At 35.5% G+C, this 27,799-nt stretch overlaps 2 protein-coding genes across 7 annotated transcripts in view; both read right to left on the bottom strand.

Annotated features, from left to right (window-relative positions):
* The window catches only part of LOC122839734, a 155,605-nt gene that overhangs the window by 13,636 nt on the left and 114,170 nt on the right, over nucleotides 1-27,799 (bottom strand). The gene's annotated exons all lie outside the window — the stretch shown is intronic.
* LOC122839737 lies at nucleotides 1,087-26,634 on the bottom strand. Of its 4 annotated transcripts, none has more exons than XM_044131653.1 (13): nucleotides 26,501-26,634; nucleotides 24,733-25,946; nucleotides 21,709-22,053; nucleotides 20,607-20,951; nucleotides 18,223-18,327; nucleotides 14,836-14,937; nucleotides 13,106-13,201; nucleotides 12,353-12,460; nucleotides 9,414-9,509; nucleotides 4,443-4,574; nucleotides 3,837-3,938; nucleotides 2,414-2,512; nucleotides 1,087-1,916 (listed from the first exon to the last, which is right to left on the bottom strand). In XM_044131653.1, exons 2-12 carry the CDS (start codon nucleotides 24,767-24,769, stop codon nucleotides 2,457-2,459), a joined length of 1,524 nt encoding a protein of 507 aa, XP_043987588.1. In that variant the 5' UTR covers nucleotides 24,770-25,946; nucleotides 26,501-26,634; the 3' UTR covers nucleotides 1,087-1,916; nucleotides 2,414-2,456. The 4 variants fall into 4 exon arrangements, with proteins under 4 accessions (XP_043987588.1, XP_043987586.1, XP_043987590.1 ...); XM_044131651.1 differs by having other exon boundaries at nucleotides 25,724-25,946; XM_044131655.1 differs by lacking the exon at nucleotides 24,733-25,946 and having other exon boundaries at nucleotides 26,501-26,613.

The raw sequence follows: 27,799 nt of genomic DNA, 5'->3' as shown, positions 1-27,799 counted from the left end.
TGACACTAATATAGATTCATCAAACAGAATGAAATATTTCAAGAACTTTTTTATAATTTTGATTATTATGGTCTAGAAATTGTAAAAGCAAAGTTAAAAAAGTTAATGATGAAAAATGAAATGATTTTTAGATGATAGTGAAGCCATGAAGAATATCGTCCTGTGGTTCTGCTGAGATGTTCAGGAAGTCCAGGTTGCTTTGACAACGACCTTCAGGTCAAATACATTGTTGGTTCTGGTGCCACATCTTCCTGTTGAGAATAAAGAAATGAACATACTTTACATGTAAACATACAAATTCTTTATGTATGTACATAAACACTGAAATCTCTTTATTTTAATAAGTCTGTTAAAATAAACAGAAATGTCATTTTAAACATTTTTGTTCAAAATAAAATTTCATCTTCCGTAATTTTCAAACTGTGGATTAATTGGAAATTATCATTTCATCACCAAACATCAGGAGAACATGCAGCAGAAAGTCCATCAGATTGACCTTTGACCTGGAAAACTGAGATAATCTGCAGGTTGTTTCCAGACATGAAGACATTAAAGATGAAGGTGAAGAAGCTCTGACTCCGCCCACCTCAGAGGTTGAAGGTAAAAAGCAGCTAAAGGTGAAAGTTAGTGAGCAGGTCTGACCTGATGCAGCAGCAGGAGGAGAACTTCAGTCCTCTGAGCAGAAACTGTTCTTCACTCCAACAAGCCGTTCATTCAGCAGCAGGACTCCTCCTCTTCCTCACTCTCTTCCTCCTGCTGCTCCTCCGAGATCTGACGTCACTAAATGTGGTACTTTTTAAAATAAACCAACCCGTATTTTCTGGTTTAAGTCCCCCATCTAGTAACTAAATGAATTACTTCAGCTGTTACCTGCAGGACATGTGAGCAGATTTATAAAATAATTCTCCTTTATTTGTCCTTAAGTGGGAAAATTCAGCAGCAAATTTACAAGCAAATGGAAGAAAACATAAAAATAAGCATCAAAAGAAAAAAGTGACTGTAGAGTGAGGATCCGTTTTGTTTTTTCAGATTCATTTTTGCCTCTGATTCAAAACCACAAAACAGAAAAGTGACAGGAAAACCAGCTTAGAACAAAATTTACTTTTATTGTTAATTCAATCTGTGAACAATAAAACAACTGTACATATTCTCTGAATTATTCAAAACAAAAATTAATTGCAACATTGTCTAAGTGCTGGAGCTCAGCTGTGATCCAGTTAGACCACTGAAACACAAACCTCTATGTACATATATATTTCCCAAATTAAAGAAGAGGAGGCAAAGGTGGATTCAGACCGGAAGATATTTAATAAATAGAAGACTCCACCAACTTTGGGTTTCTCCCCAACTCCACGGCTCCTTTCAGGATCGCTTCCTGGGGTCTAAGAGGACACAGGACTTTATACTGAGGTCCAAACTGATCAGTGATGTGCTGACGTAGAATCTGGCTCTCAGCCAAACCTCCCACTAACACAATATTACCAATGTTGAGATTTTTGTCTAATTTTTTCCTGAGTTTCTTAGTTATTCCCTGCAGATGCTCATCATAGAAAGTTTTCAGTATCTCTGAAGATTCTGATGGATCCATCATCCCAGGAAGCTCCTTCCACGTTTCAATCTCTTTCTGTTTCTTTTTCTGTTTCTCAGCCAACATGACCAGGTTACCCAGGCAACTGATCTGAACATCTTCATTGAAATGTTAGAGATGAGTAAAATCATACATCATCTCCTGAACCTGATTGGGGAAGTTTTCCTCATATTCATCCCAGACACCATCACAGAAGATTTCTATCAGGGACTGTTTGAAGTTTTTCTCCACAGTTTTTCCTCCCACTTAAATTTTAGATTTGCAGCTTCTTCAGGGATCCTCCTTCCAGGACTTCATGAACGGTGAAGCTGATATGTTTATCTTTTGACTAACAGGAAGAGAATAAAACTGATTAAAGAATTAATATCACAATAAAACTTATTGCTCATCCAGCAAACATTAATCAATAAGATCACATCATTGCATGTGTTTTGGTTCTCTTAGTGTTTGAACACAAAACGTTTTAAAGTTCGTCTCTAGCAATCCCTTACAAAAAAATCCCATGAAAATTACATGTGGCTCACACAAATTTCACATGTGAATGATGTGAATCACATGTGAAAGCACATGAATACGTGTGATTTTGGAACGTTTCGTGGTAAAATCACATGTAAAAACATGTGATTTTCATGTGATCACGTGGAAATGTGTGAATCACGTGGAAATGTGTAATTCACGTGATTTTTTTGTAAGGGATGTTAGGCAGCAGAAAAACCAGCTGATCCACCGTTAAGCTCAACATCACTTCAACATGTTTATTGTGAATAAACATATTTTTAAAACTCGTCTCTCACTAAACATTTAAATAATGTGTGTAACTTTTACCTCCACAGTCGACAACAAGGTACCGTTTCCCATCTCTTTGGGTCTACCTTAGAGCTATAGTTTCTTCTGACTGAACGGTCTCTGGACGTCGTGGTCGATCTGTGGAAACACAAAAACCTCACAGAGATTTGCTATGAAAAATGTTCAATGTTTTTGCAAGTTTATTGAGGCTCAATTCTAGACTTTTATCCTTCATCTCTGCCTCCAAATTATGTAGTCCTAGAAATCTTCCTGGTCAGAACACCAGCTACAGCGTTTCAATTAATTTTTTTAGGCAGAACTGTAAAGACACTGTTGCAATAATTTTTACGCCTGAAGATAAACGCATGGATGAGTATCTCTAGATCTGGCTGAGACATTAGTCCTCTAATTCTGGAAATGTTCTTCAGGTGTGAGAAGGCCGACTTTGTAACTGTCTTTATGTGGCTCTGAATCTTCAGATTACTACTCCCAGATTTCAGCCTGATCTCTAGTTTCTAGTTGTAATAACTGAAGCTGTGCATCGACTCTAGATTGATTCTCTTTAAGTCCTAAGATAATAACTTCAGTTTTGTTTCTGTTCAGTTGGAGAAAGTTGTGGCACATCCACACATTTATCTGGTGTAAGCATCTATTCAGTGACTGGGTGGCTGCTGGAAAGGAATACTGGAATGCACTGATATACTGTCTTTTTATGTTTTTTATATTATTATCCATTTGTCTTGTCCACTATGATATGTGCTGCTTTGTTTCTTTGTCAAGTTACCCTTGTGAAAGAGTTATTGATCTCAAATATCCCTGAATGGCATATGACCAAACAATGCTGTGCTTATCAGAAATCAAATTGCTGCCTGAAAAAGAAACTGTGCATAGACCATCTGCACAGTTGAAAACTCAAAATTTACACACACAGGATTTTTTCTTTTTCCCCCTCACCGTCTGAAGTTAAATCAGACCAAAAGTTTTATATTTTAGTTTCCTTAAAATTATGAATACTATTTCTATTTGGCAAATGCCAGAAAACTTGGCAAGAACATTTAACATTTTTTTGTAACTTTCTCCAAATTCAAAAGTTTAGAAACATTTGATCAACATCAGGGATAACTGTCTTTTACTGTCTTTTATACTATATAACTTGGATCAAATCTTCTGGGATTCCATCTGCAAATGCCTAATGGCATTGCAACGGTTGCATTTGCATTCTCACAACTCACAATGGTATATTGGTGTTGATGTGGCCTCAATTGATTACCATAAAAACGATGAAATCCAACCCATAATTATGATTTGACAACCATGAAACCAAAGCAAATCAGAAGTTTTCTTTACTTTTATGTACCAGGCAGTAGTTTGGTTTCTGAAATGGTCAGTCTTTAAGGAAAAAAAAACAAAAACATCAGGACGTTAAGACATTAGCATTGATACAGTTGTTAAAGGGACTTACTTGATGTAAACTGTTGTCGAAAACGAATCAAAAGGCCCACTTCAATAGTAAGAAACAGCAGAACCAACAGAATTAGGAAAATTCTGGCCCAAGTTGGAAATTCTATGGAATGAAAGAAAATTACATCAGACTTATACAGAACTTTAATAGGACACTCAGAGACACTTTACATTGGAATTAGTCATTCCTTTCTACTTAGACATTCATGGACGGACAGCTGTGGTTACAGTCTAGTAGCTTCCCATCCTCAGTGGTAAACATTTGTGGATGTGAATGTGGTAATCTTTAGTTTATCACTGACGATGGTAAACTACTAGATTGTAGCCACAGCTGCTCTGGGTCAGTTTGACAGAAGCAAAGATGCTATACTGAAAATGGCAGAAAATCTAGTATCTACTAATATTGGTCTTCCTGTCGTGTGAAAACATTGTTTCACAATATTTGTTTTTGAATCTGTGAAGCTCCTCCCCCTCCTTATCAGGTCATGGTTCACTTTGTGAAATCACAATCATTCTAATGTCTGACATAGGGATGTTTTTCAACTTTTCTTTGAACTATCATTTATCAATATGTTAACACATTGATGGTATTGTAAAAGCGACTTACGTAAAAATACATCAGGATGGACTGAAATAACACCCAGCCGTGACAGCACTCTCAGCACCAACAGCACCAAAAACAAAAACACAGGCAGCAAGAACAGGAACATCAGGGAAATTCTCATCCCAGCAGAACGTCCTATGAAAAACCATAAAGATCAATTAGATCTTAAATATATATGCCAGTACAGACCTTGTATATTTTCTAAAAAGTTCAACAGTTTTGACATTTGACTTAACACATGTCAGAGTTTCCTTTAAAAATCAGAATACAATACTTTTTGAACAAGGTGAAATTTTTAGCAATATTCTCATTGACTGTGTGAAAGTATTGTTTTTTCAGGTTCTGCTATTTCTCCATCAAATACCTGAACTGACTGTTCAATAGCAAAAAAAAAAATTCAAATTCAAAAATAATTTAGAGGGAATTTAAATGTTTTTGTAACTTATTATTTCGAAGACTTATAACAGATAATGATGGCTATTGGCAGGAATAGCCATCTCTTATGGCAGTCTGTGTTACAACAAATCTGAAGAAGCCTCTGGCTGAAGACACTCTGTTTTCCCAAGACAGTCTCATGAAGAGGAGGGTCAGGATCATCCCTAATTTTCTTGATCCTATGAAAAATCCTTCTTTGCAAGATCATCTCCAGAGGTTTCACCGTTGTCACCAGAACAGAACCAGAACCAGCCTTTTTTATCAAGCTGTTGAGTCTTTTTAGCTCTTTTTGGCTCTGATGCTGCTGCCCCAACAGATGACAGCAGAAGAGATGAAGCTCTCAACAACAGACTTATAGAAGATCAGTAGCATCTTCCTGCAAATCTGGAAGGATCTATAAGCTCTATAGGCTCTTGTTGCGTCTCCAGTCCAGTCTGTTATCAAACACAGACGTATTTATATTCCTCCACCACCTCCACTTCTTCTCCCATTGTGGAAATAGGGTTTGATCTAATCCTGTTCCTCCTGAAATCAACAATCATCTACTTAGTTTTGTTTACATTCAGGACGAGATGATTGTTCCCAGACCGTGACACAAAGCGGCTCTCTGTATTCAGCCGCTTGTCCATCTCTGATTCACCCGACAACTGCAGAGTCATCGGAGTATTTCTGTAGATGACAGAAATCGGACTTGTGCTGGAAGTCTAAAGTGTAGACTGTGAAAAGGAATGGTGAGAGTACAGTCACCTGTGGTGCTCCTGTGTTACTGACCACCAGGTTAGACACACAATCCTTCAGTCTCACAAACTGTGGTCTGTTTGTGAGGCAAATGTTGAAAAGATGTTACAGAATCCCATAGAGCTGCTCTACACAGGCCTTCAGGACTTTGCGGCAGACTCCATCCAAACCTGCAGCTTTGATCAGATTCAGTCTCTCCAACTGCTTCTTCTGACTTCTAGATACAGAAAAGTGAGAAGGCGGGGCAAAAGGAGTACCAGCACCTCCTGATTTGGTTGAAGACAAATTTGTGGAAGCAGAAGAGTTCATGACTGAGGTGGAAGATGAAACATCTGAGATTTGACAGGAAAGCAGTGGGTCAGAGGTGGGATGTTTGTATGACTGGAGAAAGGAGAGGATGATGATGATGATGATGAACTTGTTTTTCAACAGAGCAGAATCTGTTGAAAAATGTGTTCAGGTCATTTGCTCACATACACAGACATACATATATGCATACACACATCAATCCAAATCAAGTTGAAACATTTCAGAATTTTCTTGTCTAAAAAGTTACATCTAAATGAATCAAATATTTCATTTTCCATTTGAATGCTACTTTAAATCTTTTGTGAAATGACAAAAATGAACCTTTTGGAACCACAGGCTACTATTTCTCTCACCAGCTAAGAGCTACCACATAAAACAAACATATATGCCACATGCAAACAAACAGCTGTTATAGCAGAAATTTTAATGAGAAAGAAAACCTAATGCAGTGACGATGAGGAGGTAGCCTAACTAGTTTCTCATAATCAAGAGCTAGTTACCTTATACAGAGGTCCATCAATCACAGTATCTGATCTTAAATTTTATGATGTTCATGTGAGGGAGTGAGGACTTGCACAAGTATGTGGATCCAAAAAGCACAAATCAAGTGAAAACCACATCATCTGAAATTTGGACAGTTTCCCTACAAAAGCTTCCAGAAATATTGGTTCATATCAAATGTTGCACTGTATTATCAGAATTGTTGATGAATCTCTTCTTTATTTGGGAGAGTCACCTTTAAGACCTGTGGCTTGCTACAAATATGTTAGGTTTCCTAGCAAAAACTTCTCATAATAGTTTACAGGAATCGACCCATTAGGATTGACAGAACTGGTGTATCTGAGTCAGGTTTGTGGCCACCTTGCCTGCACACATCTGTTCAGATTTTGTCCACAAATTCTCTATTTGATTGACATCAAGGTTGTGTGATGGCCATGCTAAAACAATGTTCTTTCCTCATGATGCCATCTATGTTATGAAATGCACCACAGTTCTTTTTCCTCCAAACATGACAATGGTCATTATGCCCAAACAGTTCTACTTTAGTTTCATCAAAACAGTTTGCAAATGTCCCTGTGTGTATTTGCAAACTGCATTATGGCTTTTTATGTTTGGAATAAAAACTTCTTCCTCACTGAGTTGCCGTTGCGCCCATGTTGGTACAGAATAGTTTCACTGTGGACAATAACTATGCCTTATGTGAAGAATTATCCTTTCTCCTTCTAAGTTTTTGATGTATGAGGTTGAAGAAGAGTCAGTGAGTTGAAATTTATTAATTCCATTTCTTAATACCAAGATACATTCTGACATGCTACCTTGAAGTGCTAACAAGTAAAATGACAAACAAACATTTTCCATTCTCTTTGTTATTCTCTATCTAATCTATGCCGTACAGAGGGCATTCCCTAGTGTGTGATATCTTATAATCTTAGTGTCACGGCCTTCTATTTCCAAAAAACTAAATTTCCAACAAAGGTTGTGGGTGTTAACAGGTGGTTTGATTTGCACGCACTTCTGATTGGCTTGTTTTGCAAAAATATACGTGATTTATTTCTCGCAAAAGTAGTGACAAAATAATTACTAAAGTGTCTTACAACTTAGTTGAAAGCAAAAAAATAATCTCAATTTGATGTTTAAAGCTCTAAAAAGTGGTCAAAAAATCATTTACAAAACCTCCCGTCAACACACCAGACTTTTACCAAACAATAGACCTGCACCAAGAGCCCAGTGTGTTCTTAATTACTCAGATTAATGGGAGGGTCTAACAATTACCAACATAATCTAAACAATTCCAAATATAAAAATTAATTACCAATCTTGTTTCTACACTAACTTAAAAATATACTAATGACCCAAAGAAAAAAACTAAATTGGTAGAAATTACAACCCACAAAATTTTGCATAAATGGCCACAACACTTAGCTTTGAGGGTGTTTCCTAACATGTAATTTCCTTCAGCTTTAGCTTTACAACTAGCTAAAAGAAATAGAAGGAAAACACAGAATTATCTATTCTCAACACTTATAAGCTTCTGCTGCATAAGCTGCATACACAAGACATTTGGTTTTTGTTCTGGGGTCAATCTGCAAATTTTAGACCAAAGCACATTCATCTCTGGGACACAGAACCTGTCTCCTTCCTGAGCATTATGATGGTTGGAGATTCCCATCATGCTAATACTTGCATTTTCTTGTTTGAACATTGCTGCACCTTCATGCATTGATAAATTGTTACCAAGGAAGAACCAGACTTGTGCAACTGCACAATTCTGTTCCTGATGTTTGGCTGATTTACTTTGAATTTCATGTCATGTCAAACAAGAAAGCGGTGTGTTTCAGGGGGGCCCTTAATATACATCCACAGGTGTGACTCTAATTAACTCAAATGTGTCAATTAACATATCATGTTTCAAAGACATCACAGGTTCTTCCTCTTTCTTTAAAGAGATAACCATCATTCTGTATGTAAACCTTTAATTTTTAAGAAATAACTAAAGACATCTCTGAGAGATTCTCTCATTATTGTGGCTATTAACAAATAGAAATAATTTTGGTCACTCTGATTGACTTAAAACAAGAAATCTTTGGTCTGATTTAACTTTAGACATTGAGAATGTAAATATGTATTTTGTTCAGTGTATGTGGACGTTTGTTACAACTGTAAACATCATTTATGGTTCTGTTTCTTTTTTGGAAAAAAAAAAATATATATATAAATTTTCTTCCACTTGACCGTAGCAAATTACTTTGTGTTGAGCTGCGATATAAAATTCTAAATGGATTATTTTTGTAATTTTAATTAAACAAAATGTGAAAAAGACTTGCACATTATTTGTACACTCATCCACTCAAAAACCTATTGAGGATTATAAAAGTTTCCTTTGTGGCCATAAAAACATTGAAAACTAACTATGTTAAATAACCAACCTATTATTCCAAAATGATGATTATGAAAACATAGCAACTCTGAAGCTTCTTTAGTATCAGGCCATGTCTCAGTATCAGGAGGCGTCACAATCATTCTCAGGGTGAACCGGATCTTTTCATAACAGTCTCAATAACACAGATGGGATCTTTTCAAATGTGACCTGAGTCTGATTGACAGACTCAACAAACGTCACTATTCTGTGACCTGATATGCAAAAGCAGGAAGAAAAACTACAACCATGGTGTATGATAAGGAGGATTAAGTTGTTAATGTGCTGGCTCTGGTCAGACAACAACTGCAAAATCATCAGAAAACAAATGTTCTCTATGTGTGACATTATTACACCCTCTTCTGCATACACAGGACACTTTTAGGACATTTGCAGTTCACTGTAACGTACAAGACATATATATTTGGAAGTGTGGACGACCACACACAAAAAATTCAGGTTTCACAAAAAAATCTGAATTGAGCATTAAGACCGCAGTGTGAACGTAATGTGAAATAACATCATAACCTCAACATGTAAGACATTAGCATTAATATGTGGTAAAAGAGACTTACCTGATGGCAAGTACTTTTGAACATGAAATAAAGTCTTCCCAGACTGAAAGAAAAGGAGCCACACTGTCATAATTCCCATCCAAAGAAATGGGATTTCTATTGAAAAACACAAAGACAAGATTTCAGATATGCATACCCAGGAAACATCTCTAAAGATCTTTTGAAAAAAAATTATTTTGCATAATTGTCTTTTTACTCAATATGAAATCAATTCTAGACACAGAAGAATACCAGACATGTGCTACAAATGTTGCATCCCCCACTCCTGAACCAGAGACAATGTCAGAGGCTTGTTAATTGAGTTAAGGAAAAAATGAACTGAACTATTGTGTAAATGGTCCAGAGTCCTGTTTTCAGATGAAAATAAATTCTGCAATTCAGTTGGAAATGAAGGTGTGAGAGTCTGGAGGAAAAGTGGAAAGGCACAAAATCTAAGTTGCTTGAGGTCCAGAGTGAAGTTTCCAGTCAGTGATGGTTTGAGATGCCATGTCATCTGTTGGTTCTGGTCCACTGGATTTGATCAAGTCCACAGTCAGTGCAGCCGTCTACTACGAAATTCTAGAGCACTTAAAGCCTCCCTCTGCTAACAATCTGTATGGAGATACTGATTTTATTTTCTAGCAAATCTTGGCTCCTCTCCACACTGCCTAAGGAACCAACAGCTGTTCAATGACAATATAATTTCTGTTCTTGACTGACCAGAAAACTCCCCTGACCTTTAACCTCATAGAAGATCTATGACCGGTGGTCAAGAGGAAGATGTGAGACACCAGATCCAACAGGTCAGATGACCTGAAGACAGCCATCAAAACAATCTGGGCTCCCACTATGTCTACACAGATCAACATTCTGATTGTTTGTGTGCTATGGCATATTGATGCAGTAATTCATACAAAAGGAGGCCCAACCAAGAATCGAGTGCATAGAAATGTACATATTTTTCAGAAGCCATTTGCACTTCTGTGAAACTTTGTGGGTGCAGGAGTCTACATAGGTTACCTTACTTACCTGCTGGTTTAACATGCATAACACCTCACCTTCCAGAAGAGTGAAGAATAGGGATCAGCTTGTTGCTAGGTAAGTTTTGGATAGGCAAGTAATTTAGCGGGTTACCGTAGTCTACTTATGTTTGTGCACACAAATCCGCTCTTCATCTTAATTGATTTTTAATTTGTTTTGTCAAGGAACAGAAATTTGTTTTTGATTCTCCCTTAGAGGAGATTTTGGTTGATTTCACTAAAGATCAATTATTTGAAATGGGTGAGTACAATTCAGAGGTCGCCTTAATATTTTCCGTATTTGACCGGTTATTTTTTTAAACGACCGGAAAATTTGAAGCCCGTCGGTCATTTGACAGGTTATAATTAACACCCCTGATTGGTGCACATGGGCAGACATTATAGACTTTAATCAAAGATTTAATCGCAGAGGCAACTAAAGTCAATCAATAAAAAATTATTTCTGGATACCCTCTCATGGACACTGAACTAAATGCATCTTTCTGACTGGGAGCTGACAGCGTGTTGAAGGGTTATGGACCGGACGGTTTGGAGCGTCTGGGTTAGGAAGCGCATTCCGTCACTGCGAAGAATTAAACTTAACTCATCCTGTGGTTTCAACAAATGGAGCTGTAAGACATTACCCTCCTACACCCAGAAGGAGAGCGGTGCTCAGTAGCGTGGCAGACGTAACATCTGTCCGTTTCAGGGAAGCGAAACCACGCAAAAAAATCCTCATAAAAGCGCACTCCTGGACCACACAGAGTAAAAAAAAAGTTCAATTGATAGGTTTGGTTCAGACAGATCCAACTGACCGATGAACTAGCGCAGATTTCTCTGCAGATGTGACCAGGAGGAATTTGTGAGGCTGTGTGTTCAGATCCCAGCGGTTGAAGTGCTGGTAATATAAGTGGAGTCATTTAATTTATTATAAGTTATTGGGGCCACAGTCAGTGGTTTTTGTCAAGGAGAAAAAGTTACTGAAGATGCGTTCATCTCCTTTATGTGTGATGAGATCTGGATTCACGGTTCAACTAGGTGAATATTAACTAAACTGCACAAAAATGCGGCTAAATCGCATATGTTAATATGATTGTAATTTGACAGGTAAAAATAGAACATGACCAATTTTTTTTAATGCTTTCGGTCAAAATGATGGAGAACAAAAATGTCTAGTGCAACCTCTGGCACAATTGTTATTGTCTGTGTTTTCCTCTACCTATTTTATCTGCTTTCACACACAGCTGCTGCGTACATAACCATATCACATAAGACTGGCAACAGTCAAACACAAACAAAATTAAACTGATTACACTACCCTTTATGGAGGGTACAGAATGAGGAGAAGAATAACAATCTCTGCTTCACTTGGTGTCAGCCCTAAGGTGAGCTGAGTGATGGTCAGTACTGGACGTGAATGTAACTCTGTTTCTGTTCCTGTTGTTTGACTTGCATGGCTTGTAATATTTGATCATTTTCAGCATTAAAGCCTATTTTTATACTTAACCAAATCTCATTATTTCTCAAAGTAATAACACTGAGTTGTGGTCGGGTCCTGAAACTGGTAAACTGGTAAACATTTTCTTTCTGGTGCACAGAAAGAAAATGAATGAACTACAACAGTGCAGTCTTGAAATTGATGAGCACTGTTGCAGAGAACTGTCAGTTCTAGATTTTTATAGATCATGTCTCTCACAGTGATACCTAAGGTCAGAGTAACAGTGTTTTTTTTATTGTCCCCATTGTTCCACCAGTTTCCATGCAAAGTAGAAATCTGGCATTATGCATTATGATGGGAAGTGGTCCAGTTAGAGCAGCTCCTCTGGTCTGCTCCAAATGGACCACTTCCCATCATAATGTGGGTTCAGTGTCTTACATTCAGAAACTGAAACATCAGCATAATAGATATTTGCTTTGATACTGTTATAAAGGAGCACTTACCTGATATAGAATGTCGGAAATGAAATAAAAGGCTCACAAGAACAGTAGGACACACCAGTAACAGCAGAGCCCAAAGAACCAGGCAGCTTTTGCAACAAGTTGATGTTTCTATGGAAAAAGAAAAAGGTCAGTTAAATAGAAGGCCTTTATGCTGGCATAAAATGATGTATTTCAGTCATAAATACACACTCACTACGAAAAAGATCTTTCATTATGTTAAAAGTTCTGGATTTTATGCAGAATAATATTTATTTTCATGGCAGTGGCATTATTAGGCCATCACAGTTATATTCAAAGTTATGTCTAAAGAAAAATGTGAAATGAAGGTATCAAAGGACCTGGTATCAAAAGGTGTCAAAAGACCTTTCTTGTTGTAAATTAGCTATGGCTATACACATATAATGCAAACATCACATTGTTTTGATCTGTTTCTTGTATCTTTAAGCAATACAATTAATGTAAAAACCTTTGTGGACATTGCTGGTTGAATATAAAAAATATGCAAACAGGTAGATTATGCAGTAGTACATAACAATGCAACAGCTACAATTATTACTTATATTAACTGTATTTAACATTGTGGGGGTTCAGTCCTACAGGGCAAGTCGAGAAAGAAGCAAGAAAAAGAGAGAGCTTCTTTTTTCATGTCCTCTCCAGGAATTATTCTCTGAAATTTTCCTGTTTATTACCCCAAAACCTTAGTGGTATTTTTGCCCCTACATTACCATTAATACAGCTGTAAAAGGTACTTACCTGAATTGTACTTTTGTCGAAAGTAAGGTACAAAACCCACATCAACAGTGAAAAAAAACAAGAGAAACATGACAAGTATGGCCCAAGCTGGAATTTCTATGAAAAAAAGACAAAGATCAATTTGAGCTTTGAGACTTATGTCCAGAAGAGATCTCTTATATTTTGTAAAAGTCAATTTCCTATAAAAATTAGAATAACATTGTTTTTGAACATTGTTAAATTCTCTAGAATTTATGTTCTTAATATCAATGAGTAAAAACTCATCTTTTGGGGTTTGTAAGTCTCCATGAAGTACCTTCAAAATTATTGTTAAATGGTAAAGAAATATAATTATAAGAATATAATTAAAATTAAAGAGATTAGAATGAAAGATTTGTGGCATTTGGAGACTCCAAATGGTCCAATCCAATCCAAATCCAACTTAGACAACATCTGTACATCCCCAAAAATAATCATGTCAAAATGACATTTATTTTTTGTGCTATTTTGATCAGTCTTGAAATCCACGTCCAGAATACTTTATTCTACAGATTTATTGTATTTTCCAGTCCATACATTAATAAATACAGTCCATCAACACTCAATGTGCATTTACAAGAAATAAAAATGAAAAATCTGGGTGAAGCAAAAATTTTCAATTTCTTTTGTGTTACAAACATAATAGCTACAAACTACTAACAGTTAAAGTATTTTTGACTGCAAAAATAGAAAATTTAACTTGTCATCTTCATAAAGAGACCAAGCTTTTGCATGCAATCAAAATTGTTCAAGAACAGCAGCTGCTTTAATTTGGGTATACCTTGTCAGCTGTTTTTAGTGATTTAGGGGACGATGGTTAAGGGGTTAAAAACTACAAACACAGACATTTAAAATTTGGACTAGATTATTCTGAACTAATATCAGAATACATATAAACAAATCTGTGATTTGTGAAGCCTTTCTTTGATTTATGAAACTTTATGGAAGGTCCATATTAGTACTTTTTATGCATTTGGAATGTATTAAAAAACAGTGAGAGTTTGTAAGTTTTGGCCTTTGGGGTCTCAGCGTGTCATGCTGATCCAACATGACAATGGACCGACATGCTGGTCTGTTGTCATGTTTTCCTCATGGGCTGACACAGCAAAATGGACCCCAACAACAGCTTCTGATTCCTTTTGTGGGCCTCCATCTAAGCAATTTTCTAAAGAAGTCATTCCCTAGTGTGTAATTTCCTTTAAACTTAACTTTGTGCACATGTGCATTTATGTGTATATACAAGCATGCAATTAGCTAAAAGAGATAGAGGAAAACACAGAATTACTTATTCCCAACAGTTTCCATTTTAAATCTCCTGCACAAGACTATCAACTTATTTTTCTAGGAACGACTCTATCTTGGACCCTGAAATGGTCCTCACATATACACACTGTTTTCTGAAAAGCCCAGCAGAATTACTCAGGAAGTACAACCAGTTATGGGCACACTTCGACTATTAGTGGGGTTAATGTTTTGTTTAGCACTTTTGCTAACTTTGAAAACATTTAGCACACTTAGTTTCCCTTAAATTAATTTATATATTAACATAAAAGACAATAATTTACATATATTTGGCCAGTATCAAAGAAATAAAGTTCGAAGTAAAGTTACAAAGAAATCTCTAAAATTTGTCCTCACCAAGTTTAAGCAAATAGAAATAATTTGGGTAAATTTCACTAAACTAGCAATGATATATTATAAAAAAGACTTACCTGATTTAAACTTGTGTTGAAAATGAAATAAAAGGCCCCCAGAAACAGAAAGAACAACCAGCACAACCAGAACCCCCAGGAGAATTTTGGTCCGAGCTGAAACTTTATGAAAAAACATAAAAACCAATTATATCTTAGACACACATGTCCATATTTTTCTGAAAGGTTTAAGTGTATAATTACCTTAACATATCTGAGTGCTTATGTAAAAAACAACAAAAAAAACTTTAAGTTCATTAACAAAGTTGAATGTTGTTCATGCATTATTTTTGTTTATATCACATCAACAACAAATTTACAAAATATGATTACATTTCTGTACATTAGGTTAAATCAGATTCCTTATTGTCTATTGGATACATAGCATGGGAATTCCTCTTCTGCATCAAACAATTAAAGAAAATGTAAATAAAGTTTAAAATGCATAAACCACACACCAAAACACACAGATATTTTCTGAGCCACTCATGTCTGGAAAAGTACATATTAAAAAGTCACAGAAAAGGAAATAAATATTTTAGTTGTTTTGTGCAGTTTGGCCAATCTGAATTGGAGTTATAAGTTGGCATAAAACTGCTAATCCTCCTAGCTGTTAACCAACACGATGTGATCTATGGTGATATTAATATTTTCTGAGAAACTGAATTTTTTGTTTTTGTTACCTGCAAACCATTCTAAAAAAATCTTTAAAATAATAGCTTGAAATATTTTACTCTGTGTGAAATTATCTTTTCACTTTCTGAGATGACTGGCAAGTAATAATGCACTTCACACAACATTCTGATTTTTAGACGTCTTTCTTCACAGATGTCATACTGGACCTGAAGATCAGACTTTTGCCACTTCCTTTCAGCTTTTTTGAAAAAAAAAAGAAAGAAAGATGTAGTGGTTAATAAAGCCAGTTTAAGTGACTTATTGGCTGATGTTTTAACTGTGGGAAGTGCTTTTGACAAGGCTTAAGACGCATTTCTTTATATTGTTAGTTATAATGTTCCTGTTCTCAGCACAGGGATCTTACAGTACATTTTTCATACGGATGCCAGACCTTCTGAGAATAGAAAGTACATCAATGGGATTAGTGTCTGGTCTTTGTTAATATCAGATGTTACATATGCAGATAGGAGATTGTGAGGGCGCTTAGCAGCTTTTAGTGTCAGCAGCTTGGTAATGAAATGAATGATCTCTGTGGTGTGAGTTGAATACGTTCTTGAATACGTACTTTTTATTATGTATAAATAAAAAAGTAATATATTAAAAGTACATTTACTGGCATCCTCTCAAAACACTCAGTAAAGGAGGCATCATTAGAGGCATCTGTAGAACCTATACTTGCTAAGTTAATCAAATATTAACTTAATTTAAACCTGGAACTTGTACGTTAGATCCAATTCCAAACCAATTATTTAAGGAATCGTTCCTTAAATAATATTAAAGAGTCAATAATCAATAATATGTATTTTACAGGCATAGAGCCATTTTATTGCAACAATTGTGGGAAGAAGGTACTAAAGGTCGTCATTTATTTCATATACAAAAAGAAAGTAGGGAATATGGAAATAATAGGAGAAAATCGAAAAGAGCAAGTAGTAATGACAAGATTGCGCCTTGGACATACTGGATTAAATAAAACTTTACATTTGATATACAGTAAGTAGAGAGAAAAGCTAAAACAAGAAATTAGGAAATTTGATATAGACATTAAAACTTAATAAGGTTTTAATTAAACATAAAATAAATAAAGCAGTTATTAAATTTTTGAAGGTAACATGATTATATGTACGAATTTAGATTAAAAGGATATATTCTGGTCCACACTCCAGCACAGTAGATGGCGATAATACATCTTAACGTTAGATGCCACCCGGCAATAAAAATCACAAAGAAGAAGAAGAAGAATAGAAAACAGCTGATGGCAATCAAGGAAAGTCTCAGAAACCAAGGGTAAACAAGCAAAACTGGCTGTAGAGAAGCAGATCATGACAATACTGGTCTTCATACTGAGCTAACTAGTCCACTGTGGATCTCCACCACCTTCACTTAGCCCTGCACACTAAAGACCTATATGTCCTTGATGGATCAAATTACAGGGATGAGATGAGCCAATTGGCCATGTGGTGCAGAGACAAAAATCTCCTTTAATGTAGAGAAGACAAGATTATTGTCAACTTTCAGAGATTATGCTGTAGCTTCACGCAGTGTGTGCATGACACACTGTACACAGGGATAGTAACAATCTGGCTTGCAAAAAAATCCTCATTATAGTAATCATATTAGTAATAACAACATAAAATAGACTCAATACAAAAGTATAATTTTTACTTGAGGAAAAGTTGAATCTCCTGTGTGGGCCTACTTGGAGTCTCTCTGTGGATCCCACCCTCCCAGTGGTCTGTTCCATTATGCCTTATTCCTCAAATTTGGCCAAAACCAAGAGCTCTCAGAGCAGGAGCATCTCATACATACAAGTGTATGTGAGATCTAAACACGCAAGTTTCAATTTATTGTTTCTTTACATAGTTATATGCACTCAGATTAGTCTCACTGTAACCCAGATTGTAACTGTGATATTAAAGAGCACTTCTTAACTGTGCACTTAAGTTTGTGACACAATAAAGCCATAAAGAGGGAAAGAAACAAGAAAAGCTTCACAATTATTTTACAGCCGGCAACAAAAGAAATGCAGCAAAGCACCATTTTACATGAGCTACTGAAGCAATACTAAAGTACTCTGAACCAAAGAAAATCATGTAAAATTATAAATACAAGAGGAATACAGCACAAAGCATTTACGCTTTGTGCATCCAAATGGCTAATAACAGAACTGTCTAGACTAGAGAGCTGCCACCAGCACCGTCCACTGATCTCCTGTTGGTGTTGGTGTATTGAGAATGAGCAACACCAACTTTCTGAGAGTACATCTCTGAGGTGTATTTAACACTATTAAAAACTTCATGTTTATAAAGTAGAAAAATATGAAATGTTAAAAGGGCTGTGAATATTTTTGCAAGATGCCACATGAATCAGAAAAATGTTGATTGAAGGAGGGATGCTATAGTTTCTTTTATCTTCACAACACAAGAAAGATGAATGGAAGGGTTGGTGGTATACAGCAGTACTATCCATTATAAAACTGTAAATTGTTCTCATTCACCCATAAAAGTATATTGGGGTTAATGTGGTTTCAGTTTCTGACCATTGCATTAAATACTCAGCATGTCAGAAATCTAACCCATATAACATTCATAGTCAGCATTGATGCCTATGAAACCATGGTAAACTTTTCTGCATCAGCTAGTAGCTCGTTGTCTGTAATTGTCCAGCTTTCAAAGTTAAACTCACAAAACCCCCAACATGTTAGAAATAGATGTGGTTATAAAATAGACTTACCTGATCCAAGTTTATGTCGGCAACAATATAAAGGGCAGCCAAAACACCCAGCAAAAACCAGTAAACCCAGTAGAACCAGGAGAACTGTGAGCCAAGTTGGAATTTCTATGGAGAAAAGATATTAGTTAGATTTTACACATGCTTGGCCAGAACATCCACTCACATTTTTCTGAGAAGTCTGATATTTTGCAAAATTGTCTCTATAGTACTGTTCAAAATTAGAATAATCTTTGAACATTGGGAAATTGTTAGTAGTGTTTTTAATGTAAATGAGCAAAACCTTTGTGCTTTGGAGAGCTGTTTTTGTATGTCTCCTTTATGAAGTACCTTAAAATGACTTAGCTGGAAAAAAACCCCCATATATTTAGAATTTACTTAATTAGAGAACCACATTGTGTCAAAATAGCTGCATTTTAAAAATTAAAATCAAGTTTATACACCTTTGATTCACAACCATCCAATACAGAAAAGTCAGATTAAAAGTCTCATTAATATAAGGTCAGATATTTTCTTGTTCATTACAAGAAACAGCATATTAATCCTAAAATGTACAAAGAACTCAGCCAAATTCAGTAAATGTTAGTACATAAACGCAAACATTAATTTACACCAACACACAGAGCCTTTCATGTCTAAAATATATGCAGATATGAAAGCACTCTCCATATTCCCAAAAATGTATTATTTTTACTTTTTGGACTGTTCACATATAGTTCCATGTTCCAGCTTTTGACACTGCCAATCATGACATTTTACTGAATCAAGAGTTGGACTGGACTCTCCGGTCCAGTGCTCAGCTGGTTTGAATCTTACATAAAGAACAGGAATTTCTTTGTGTCAATAGGTAACTTCTCATCAAAGTGGACAGAAGTCACATACTGGGTATCGCATGTGACTTTTTCCAGCTAAACAGAAACAAAACTGAAGTTATTATTTTTGGACCTAAAGAGGAACGATCTAGAGTCAATGAACAGTTTCAGTTATTACAACTAAAAATCAGCGATCAGGCCCAAAACCTGGGAGTAGTGATGGACCCTGACCTTAACCTCCAGAGCCACATAAAGACAGTTACAAAGTTGGCCTTCTATCACCTGAAGAACATTTCCAGGATTAAAGAACTAATGTCTCAGCCAGATCTAGAGAAACTCATCCATGCATTTATCTTCAGTCGTATCGATTATCTTCACATGTCAAATGCAGCTGATCCAGAATGCTGCTGCTCGCGTTCTCACTAAAACCAGGAAGATAGAGCACATAACACCAGTTTTATAGTCCCTACACTGGCTCCCTGTAGCTCAGAGAATAAATTTTAAAATACTGTTGTTAGTTTATAAATCACTGAATGGTTTAGTACCACAATACATTAAAGATCTGATGTTGTTGTATCAACCTTCCAGACACCTCAAGTCTTCATGTTCTGGTCTGCTCTGCATCCCCAGAACCAGAACCAAACATGGAGAAGCAGCATTCAGCATCTATGCACCACAAATCTGGAACAAACTTCCAGAAAACTGTAAAACAGTTGAAACACTGACTTCCTTTAAATGTGGATTAAAAACTCAGCTGTTAAGAGCTGCTTTTGAAACATAATCATGAAACATTGATCAATAATCTGATGTGCAAAATGTAATGTTGTTGACTGTGTGTTTTATGACTGAAAGGTGCTATGCAAATAAAATTTGATTGATTGAGTCAAAAGATAACTGGAAATGATACGCCTGTTAACATCTCTGAACAAGATGATAGATTATCTGCCAAGCAATATACTTTTTTATTCCTCATGATCTGTGTTTTTTCGATAATTTTAAATATTTTTTTTGTGGAAAACGGACCATTTCAGAAAAACTCAGAAGTAAGAATATATATGGCAACAGACATACAGAGGATCTGCACATGCACAACGGTGAAACAACAGTGAATATCAAAGTCAGTTACATACATTCTATTCAATTAAAGCCACACAGCAAGATAGTTGTGTTCAGTTTACCATTCAAATTGCTTCATTGCAGTGATTCTTCATTCTCTATATGAATTTTAACATCTTAAAGACAAATAGGGCTCCAGGTTGAGGAGCACTGCTGTATTCAGAGTGTCTGGCATTGATAGAGTCCAATGCAGTTACTAGGCACAGAGTGTAACAGGATTTCTACCTCAACAGGATAGTGTGTCAATTTTGCACCTCCAGGTGACATATTTGCACATATACCTACTAAACACACACATACGTTCACACACTCCTGAAAATCAAAATGATTAGAAGTGATTCAAAGAGAAGTTTTGATTCCATAATTGTTAATGTGTCTATTTTATATTTAATAAAATGTATCAAAGCAGTCAGAATGCAATCAGGATGCCATATGCTTTTCTTGAGCAAAACCACTGACCTTTGACATGTAACTGAACTTCTGACAGTATTAATTCTTTTTCTTCGTCGTCAATGATGCTGCAGATGTAGTTTCCACTGTCAGAAAGTTGGAGTTCACTCAGAGTGAGGCTAAAGTCACCAGAGTCAAAAGCATCAGCTCTCATTGATGTTCGTCCTTTGAAAAGCTGATTTTGTGATTCCAGGTCGTCTCCTTCTCTCCGTTGATGGACAGTACTGAGATTGAGATCCAAGCGGCTCCATTTCACTGTAACCATTTCTTCTAATGGTTGGTCGTACTGACAGGGCAGAACGACAGACTGAGCCCATTGAACCTCCACTTTTTTAATCAATGAATCCTGAGAGGCTGGAAGGAAAAGAAAAATACATGCTTTAAATGTCTTAAAAATAGATAACTTGCAGTTACCTTACATGTAATCTTTGGACGATTTAATCCTATATTATTAGCATAATATTACTGCCTTAAAGTTCCCTGCATTCCTACTTAATTAAACAGTGTCATGAATGAATAAGAAAAAAAAAAGGATTAAATATATTATTTCTACAAATAGATTGGTTAGGTTTGTCTCTCTACAAATCTTTATTGGTGATTAAAACCATATTGTTCAGGAGGCTACAGGCAGAGAGGACAGAAAATCTGCTTAATGTATGTAGACCCTTTGAAATGTGATCACCTGTTGTGTCTGATTTTTCGTAAACCTTGCTGTCATTCAGATCTATGCTCTAACTTGATATGTCCATTATTGGTCGGAACTCGGGTTGCCCCGCCGCTCCCATTTTTATTTTTTTTTTCTCTCTTTTCTTTCGTTCTTTCTCTCTTGTTTAAACTTAGAAAATAGAGGAAGCATGTAACAATGTGAATGTATTCGGCGCAATTATATAATTGTATTGTAATGTGCCTTCTCAATAAAAATTGTTAATAATAAAAAAAAGAAATGTGATCATAGTGATAATAAAATCTCCAGGCCTGGACATTGTTTGTTGCATTCCTTCAAAATTCATGCTTAAAATTAACTATAAAATGTATCAAAAAAGGAGAGAGTAATATGTATAAACACATATGAAAGACATGCAGGATACTATCCGGCATTCAGGTAGCTGACCTTTTAGCTGCAGTTCAACTTCTGATAGTGTTTTTTCTTCATGTTCATCAATCATGCTGCAGATGTAGTTGCCAATGTCAGAAGGTTGAAAGTCTCTCAGTGTAAGGCTGAAGTCACCAGAGTCTAGAGCATCAGATCTCATTGATGTTCTTCCACTGAAAAGCTGGTTTTGTAATTGCAGGTCGTCTCCTTCTCGCCTTTGATGGACGATACTGGGATTAAGATCACGGCGGCTCCATTTCACTGTAACAACCTCTTCCAAGACTTGATTGTACTGGCAGGGCAACACAACAGATTCTGCACCCTCTTGAACCTCCACTTTTATTGTAAAAGATTCTCGAGAGGCTGAAATGACAAACACAAAGGTTTTAAATCAGAGTATAAATAAATTTCAGTCAAATATGCATCTTTTGGCCATTTAATATTATACTATAATATTAATGCCTCAAAGTTCTCTTCCTTTCCAATGTATTCAAGCAGTTTCACGAAGGAAACACCACAGAGAGTCTGAATCTCAGATTAATTTGATTAACAGCAGAAGACAACTGTTATGATTGATGTAGCCAAATGATGGAAACGTCGGACATTCTTCTCAACATTTACAATAGTGTGCTTGTAAGAGCTATTTCTCTGACTTCAGTTAAATCTCAGAATTTATAGTATTTGGTTTATTTTGTTTGTTTATTTTTTGGTTAATTTATAAGTAGAATTTTAAGTATTTAGAATAGATTTATTGGTTAGTAATTTGTTTCATTAATTGCCTTCCAGTGTAATTCTGCTAAAAAAATGTAAACATTACACCAAATTCAAAGAGTTTGCTGCACCGCACAACTAACATTGCAGCAAGACCTCCAGAAATGTGAGAAACAACAAAGTAAACAACAGTGTAAGAAAGATAAACTGAGCCTTAACGTACCAGAGTCAAATTTTAGATTGGACATACTGTACAATGCTGGAATTATTTTCTTAATACAATGCCAAATGAGGCACCAGTTATTATGAGATTTTACTTGATCTCCCATTTCATCTTGATATTTTTACATAAAACGTTTTGTTCAACATATTTCAGGTCATGTCACCTACTGAATCAAAATACCTAATTTTGGTACAACATTATATACAACAAGAGTTGTATGGAGTCGTATATAAACTCTTGTATTCATGGGTTTACATTACTCGTGGTATGATGTAATGTAAAAACATATAACAATGTATACTGGCACATTTGCTATATTTTGATTAAACTAAATGTTGTGATTGTCCATGTATGATTTGAGAAGAGTTGGTCCAGTACACATGTAAACACCTGGGTGAATAAAACTGTATGAAAAAATATTTGTACATTTTGCAGACCTAATATGATGACAAGACTGTATGGCATTCTCATTTAAGCTTTGGCATTATTCTTTGCACTAATAAAAGAAAAGGCCTTCCAGTAACTGTGGTTGCAGCAGCACCCATCCCCTCTCTCCACACACACGCACACACGCGCACGCACACACACACACACACACACACACACACACCCATACACCCACACCCACACACACCTCTCCCTCGTCCCCACCAACTTGCAACACAAAGTTACACCCTTGATATAAGACATTATTTGAAACTGCAAGAAAAGACAATTTGGGATGTTTATTATGCAAATAAAGTGCTAGTACTGTGTTGAATGATGTGGGATGTTTAGAGTGTATGTTTGAAATGCAAATGGTGTCAGGATCTGTTCCTTTTCTGTGTTTATTTTGAGTTTCTGTGTTGTCCTGTCTCCCCTTGATTGTTCCCAGGTGTTTCTTGTCTCCTTGATTACCCTCTGTGTATTTAACCCCACCTGTGTTCTTTGTTCCTTGGGTCCTTGTTGTGTTTGTACCGTTTGCCTGTTGTCACCAGTTGTGAGCATTTGCCCTGTGTTCCTTGGAGCTGCCTGGTCTTTGGTTTTTGATTTTCATTAAACCATCTTATTCATCTCTACCAGAGTTTGCTGCCTCTGCCTCACCACCAAATCATGACAAATTGAGGTTTTTGTGCAGCAAAATGTAGTAAAGGCATATTGTTTGTAAAACACAACTCAGCATTGAATTGAAGTCTTTGATTCATGTTACTTGAAAAACCCATAGTTTGTCAATAATATATTAATAACAAATAGGACATCAACTAAAAGCTCACAAATAAACTGTTGTGTCTCCTTAGTTTAAATAAATTAGCCATTGTTTTGTAGTTTCTATATCACAATACCTTGAAGCCTGTGAAGATAAAAATAATTTTTTTATGAACATATTAACATTTTATTAAACACTATAAAATGTTAAATATTGATTTGTCTAACGGGCTTAGCATATCAACAGAACTCTTTGATTTGGAGTCACTTGGTCACATTACCTGGTAGGTATCGATTTTTATTTTAGTTTTCGCTCTGTGTTTGAAATTTATTAACGGTCCCTAACGGGAGTGCTGTCATTACTAAGCTGTTGCCAGGCAGAAGTGACACAGCCTTCTCGAGGAAGGCGTCAAAGTTCGTGAAGTCTAGTTTTTACAAACGCCCTCGCTTCGACAATGAATTACAGAATGCATACCATTCCATAAACATAAAACCTCACCGTGGTGGTGGAGCAAAGCTTTGGAAAAACTCGAGGAGTTGAGTCCCGAAAACTGAGAAATAGTGTTAAAAAACATCCACGGTTCTATGCCGAAAGTTATGTGCAGAGATTTAGGTTTTACTTCAATACGATGTGCTGTTCAACCGTTTTCGGACACAATCCTACAACGTCTCCGCATGACGTAGTTATTATCAAGATACTCGTTATTTTTTATATTTTATTTATACTTATTTAGGAATGACACATCTTACAATAAACTTGGAGAAGTAGACATGGATTCTTCTGCTTTAAAAAATATATACATTTCTAAGTATTCCTGAGCATGTATATGAAAAATAGTTCACTGACTATGAAGAAAGAAAAAAAAAGATTGGCTAAATAAATTTATGAGCATGGAGCAAAAAAAAAAAAAAAAACAACTTACCGTACAGGAGGAACACAAACGCAGCAAACAGCCTCATCTTCCTATATTTACAAACGCCAAATCCTTACTTAGGGATTTTTTAAATGATTCATTTAAACATTTCCTCAGACTAAAACAAAAAAATAGTTTGAATTTGATTATGATATCCATTCGAGGTCGCCTCACTTGTTCCGCATTGGATAATTATGAAAGTATTTGCTTTTTATTTGTATTTTTATTTTTCTCAAATAATGTATAATGATTACATACTCATTAAACACACAAGAAAACTATGGTTATTCCAAAAAATATCACATACATGTTCTAATTAAAGTGCAACTGTATAAATATAAGACATGAACAATAAACCACCTCAAAACGGTTACATGGTTTATTAATCAATTATCAGTTTTGTAAAGCTCTAATTATTTAAGCAGCACATTAAATAATGTCGGAAATGAAATAAAAGGCCTCCAGAAACAGGAAGAAGAACCAGAAGAACAAGCAGAACTTTGGCCCAAGTTGGAAACTTTTCTACAGAGAAAAATAAAGACCAGTCAGATCTTAGACATGGTGCAGTTTTGTTTTTGTCTGAAAATGTGATAGTTTGATAAATATGTTAACAAGTCCCAGAGTCTCCTTTAAAAATTAGAATGTAATTGTCTTTGAACATTGTGAAAATCTTCAGTAATGTTCTTAATGTCAGTGAGTGAAGTTATTGTTTGTTGTTCGTCTCCTACATTAAAGTACCTTGATATGCAGTACAGTATTGAATGGCAAAAAACAAAAGCAGGATTTATATTATATAGTTCGTAAAATTATTAATATCATTTTAATTGACATTAAATTTGTTTCAGGAACACTTAAAAAAATCTAAATCAAATTCATATACAGAAAGGTAATAAAAGGTCAACATTTGAAGTGTAAATTTTTGTTCACTGAAACACTTTAAATACTTTTTCATTAAGTTACCTTTCTTGCACAATTCTGCTTCAAATAAAGCATACATTACCTTTGTGGACAGTGACTGTTTTTTTTTTTTTTTTTTTTTTTTTTGTAATTTGCATTAAAACTACAATATTAAATGCAATGCAATTAAAAATTGGGATTAAGACCCAATCCGCTCCATTTCACTGTAACAATCTCCTCTAGTACTTGGTTGTACTGGCAGGGCAGAACAACAGATGGTTCCCCCTGATAAACATCCACTGTTACAGTCAAAGCAATCTGAGAGGCTGGAAGCACAAATAAAGAAAATACATGTTTTAAAATTAATGTGCTAAAATAAATAAAATTTTAATCTTGAACATTTATCTTTTCACAACTTCCTTCCAGTTCTTTACATTCCTATTGCACCATTGTGACAGAATAAAAAAACGCCAGTGACTGAAATTAATAAAAGGATCATGTTCAGAATTTCAGCTCATCAAGTTAAATTCATCTCACTGCAGTTCTGTATATTTAAATAGTATAAACAGTTGAGGAGATTAGAGGCAGAGAGAACCTGACAATCTGTAGCCTTTATTTATTTCAGAACCAAGACAAAGTTCTGTGTTGACTGATTTAAGCTGTCTCTAAATAATGCATTAACAGAGATTCTTTATTTGCCTTATTTTATTTATGATGATTCTGAGAATTACATTGCTTATAATAACCTGCTTACCATCAAGGTTCTACGTTTTAAAATATTGCTGTGTGCTTAAAAGTACCTGGTAGCTACTTTACTGACTGTGAAAAAAGAAAACGCACATCAGCTGAATAAACTTAAATATAGTGAGGAAGATCTTACCGTAAAGTAGGAACAACACCACAGCAAACAGCTCCATCTTCCTATATTCATGAACATCAAAATGATTTCTTCATAACTCTCTGAAACAGTTTCTGATGACAAACTGAAAACAAACTGAAAATTCACTGCTGTTAGTCTACGGTCAACCAGAAAAACCAGTTTTTATTGTTCCAGGTTCCATTCCATCAGAGCAGCTGGTGGAATGTAAACAAATCAAGTCTGGACAAGAATGTCAGATTAAAATGATGGTTAGATCAATTAGTAAAAATTGTAACACAGATGTTGGTGCTGTATAAACAGACTGATTTGAACTGAATTTAATTTTTTCAGCTTCTGATATCCAGATATACTTTTCATCCTATGTGGGAAAAAGAACACAGATATTTTCCAAAACATTTGTCTTTGTTCTTTATGAACAACAGTGACATGATCTCAAGTCACTGCTGAGTTTTAGTCTAAAGTCAAATCTCATAAAATATTCAGAAATAATAGTCTAGAAATAAACTGTTTAATCATTTAACTAATTGATAATAGGACAGGTAACAGTCTAACTGGCCACTACAGGATGATTTATTTCAAACTGAAATAAATGATAGATTCATATAGTGAGATTTGTAGGACCAGAACCAAACTGGACATAATAATGTCAGGACATGAAACTGAGACGACCACAATGAAAGAAACCAGAACTGAACAATGGAGACCAAGGAGCTGAAATACTGAAAGAGAGACATGGAAACCAGATGAGTCTAATCAGAGAGACGCAGAACAGCAGAGAACTGAAAAACTGATAGAAGGAAACTAACAAACACAGAGAGATCTGGAAATACAAAAGATCTAAAAACCTAAAGAAAACAGAATCTAAACAGGATTCATAGAGAACATGTTATATAGGGTGAGTGTTGTCTACTGTTAAATCAGTTAGGAGACGAAGATAATTTTACAATCGGGTGAGTTTCTGTTTAGGTTCATGTTCTCTGGAAACACAAAAAACAACAAGAAAAAAATACCAGAAACCGGATCAGCAGGTCCAACACACACCCACACACACACACTCTGATGTTTCCCAAACTATGACAACTCATTGTCAAACCCTGACTTGATTAACTCTATAAGTTGTTACTAAAAACTCTTTAAAGATTATTTGTTGGATAAAATAAAATAGGAAATCACATTTGATTAAGATTTATTTAAATCCAAGGAAAATATAAAACTCTTTCTGTTAAGTGGGTGATTTTGTTGCTCTGATGAAAGGCTGTAGAAAATACACTCTGAATTCTGAACTAGAGGATTTCAGGC

Source organism: Gambusia affinis, linkage group LG11 (genome assembly GCF_019740435.1).
Source record: "Gambusia affinis linkage group LG11, SWU_Gaff_1.0, whole genome shotgun sequence".
Classification (NCBI taxonomy): domain Eukaryota; kingdom Metazoa; phylum Chordata; class Actinopteri; order Cyprinodontiformes; family Poeciliidae; genus Gambusia; species Gambusia affinis.
The sequence above is the reverse complement of the archived record's forward strand: the minus strand, read 5'-3'. Positions and strand labels throughout refer to the sequence as shown.

Coding starts and splice junctions, on each gene's coding strand:
- LOC122839737 (XM_044131651.1), bottom strand. CDS start 25,778: ATGCAAATTACAAAAAAAAAAAAAAAAAAAAAAAAAACAGTCACTGTC. Junction 12,461..13,105: donor TCGACAAAAGTACAATTCAG/GTAAGTACCTTT, acceptor CTTTTTCCATAG/AAACATCAACTTGTTGCAAA. Junction 3,939..4,442: donor CCATCCTGATGTATTTTTAC/GTAAGTCGCTTT, acceptor TTCATTCCATAG/AATTTCCAACTTGGGCCAGA.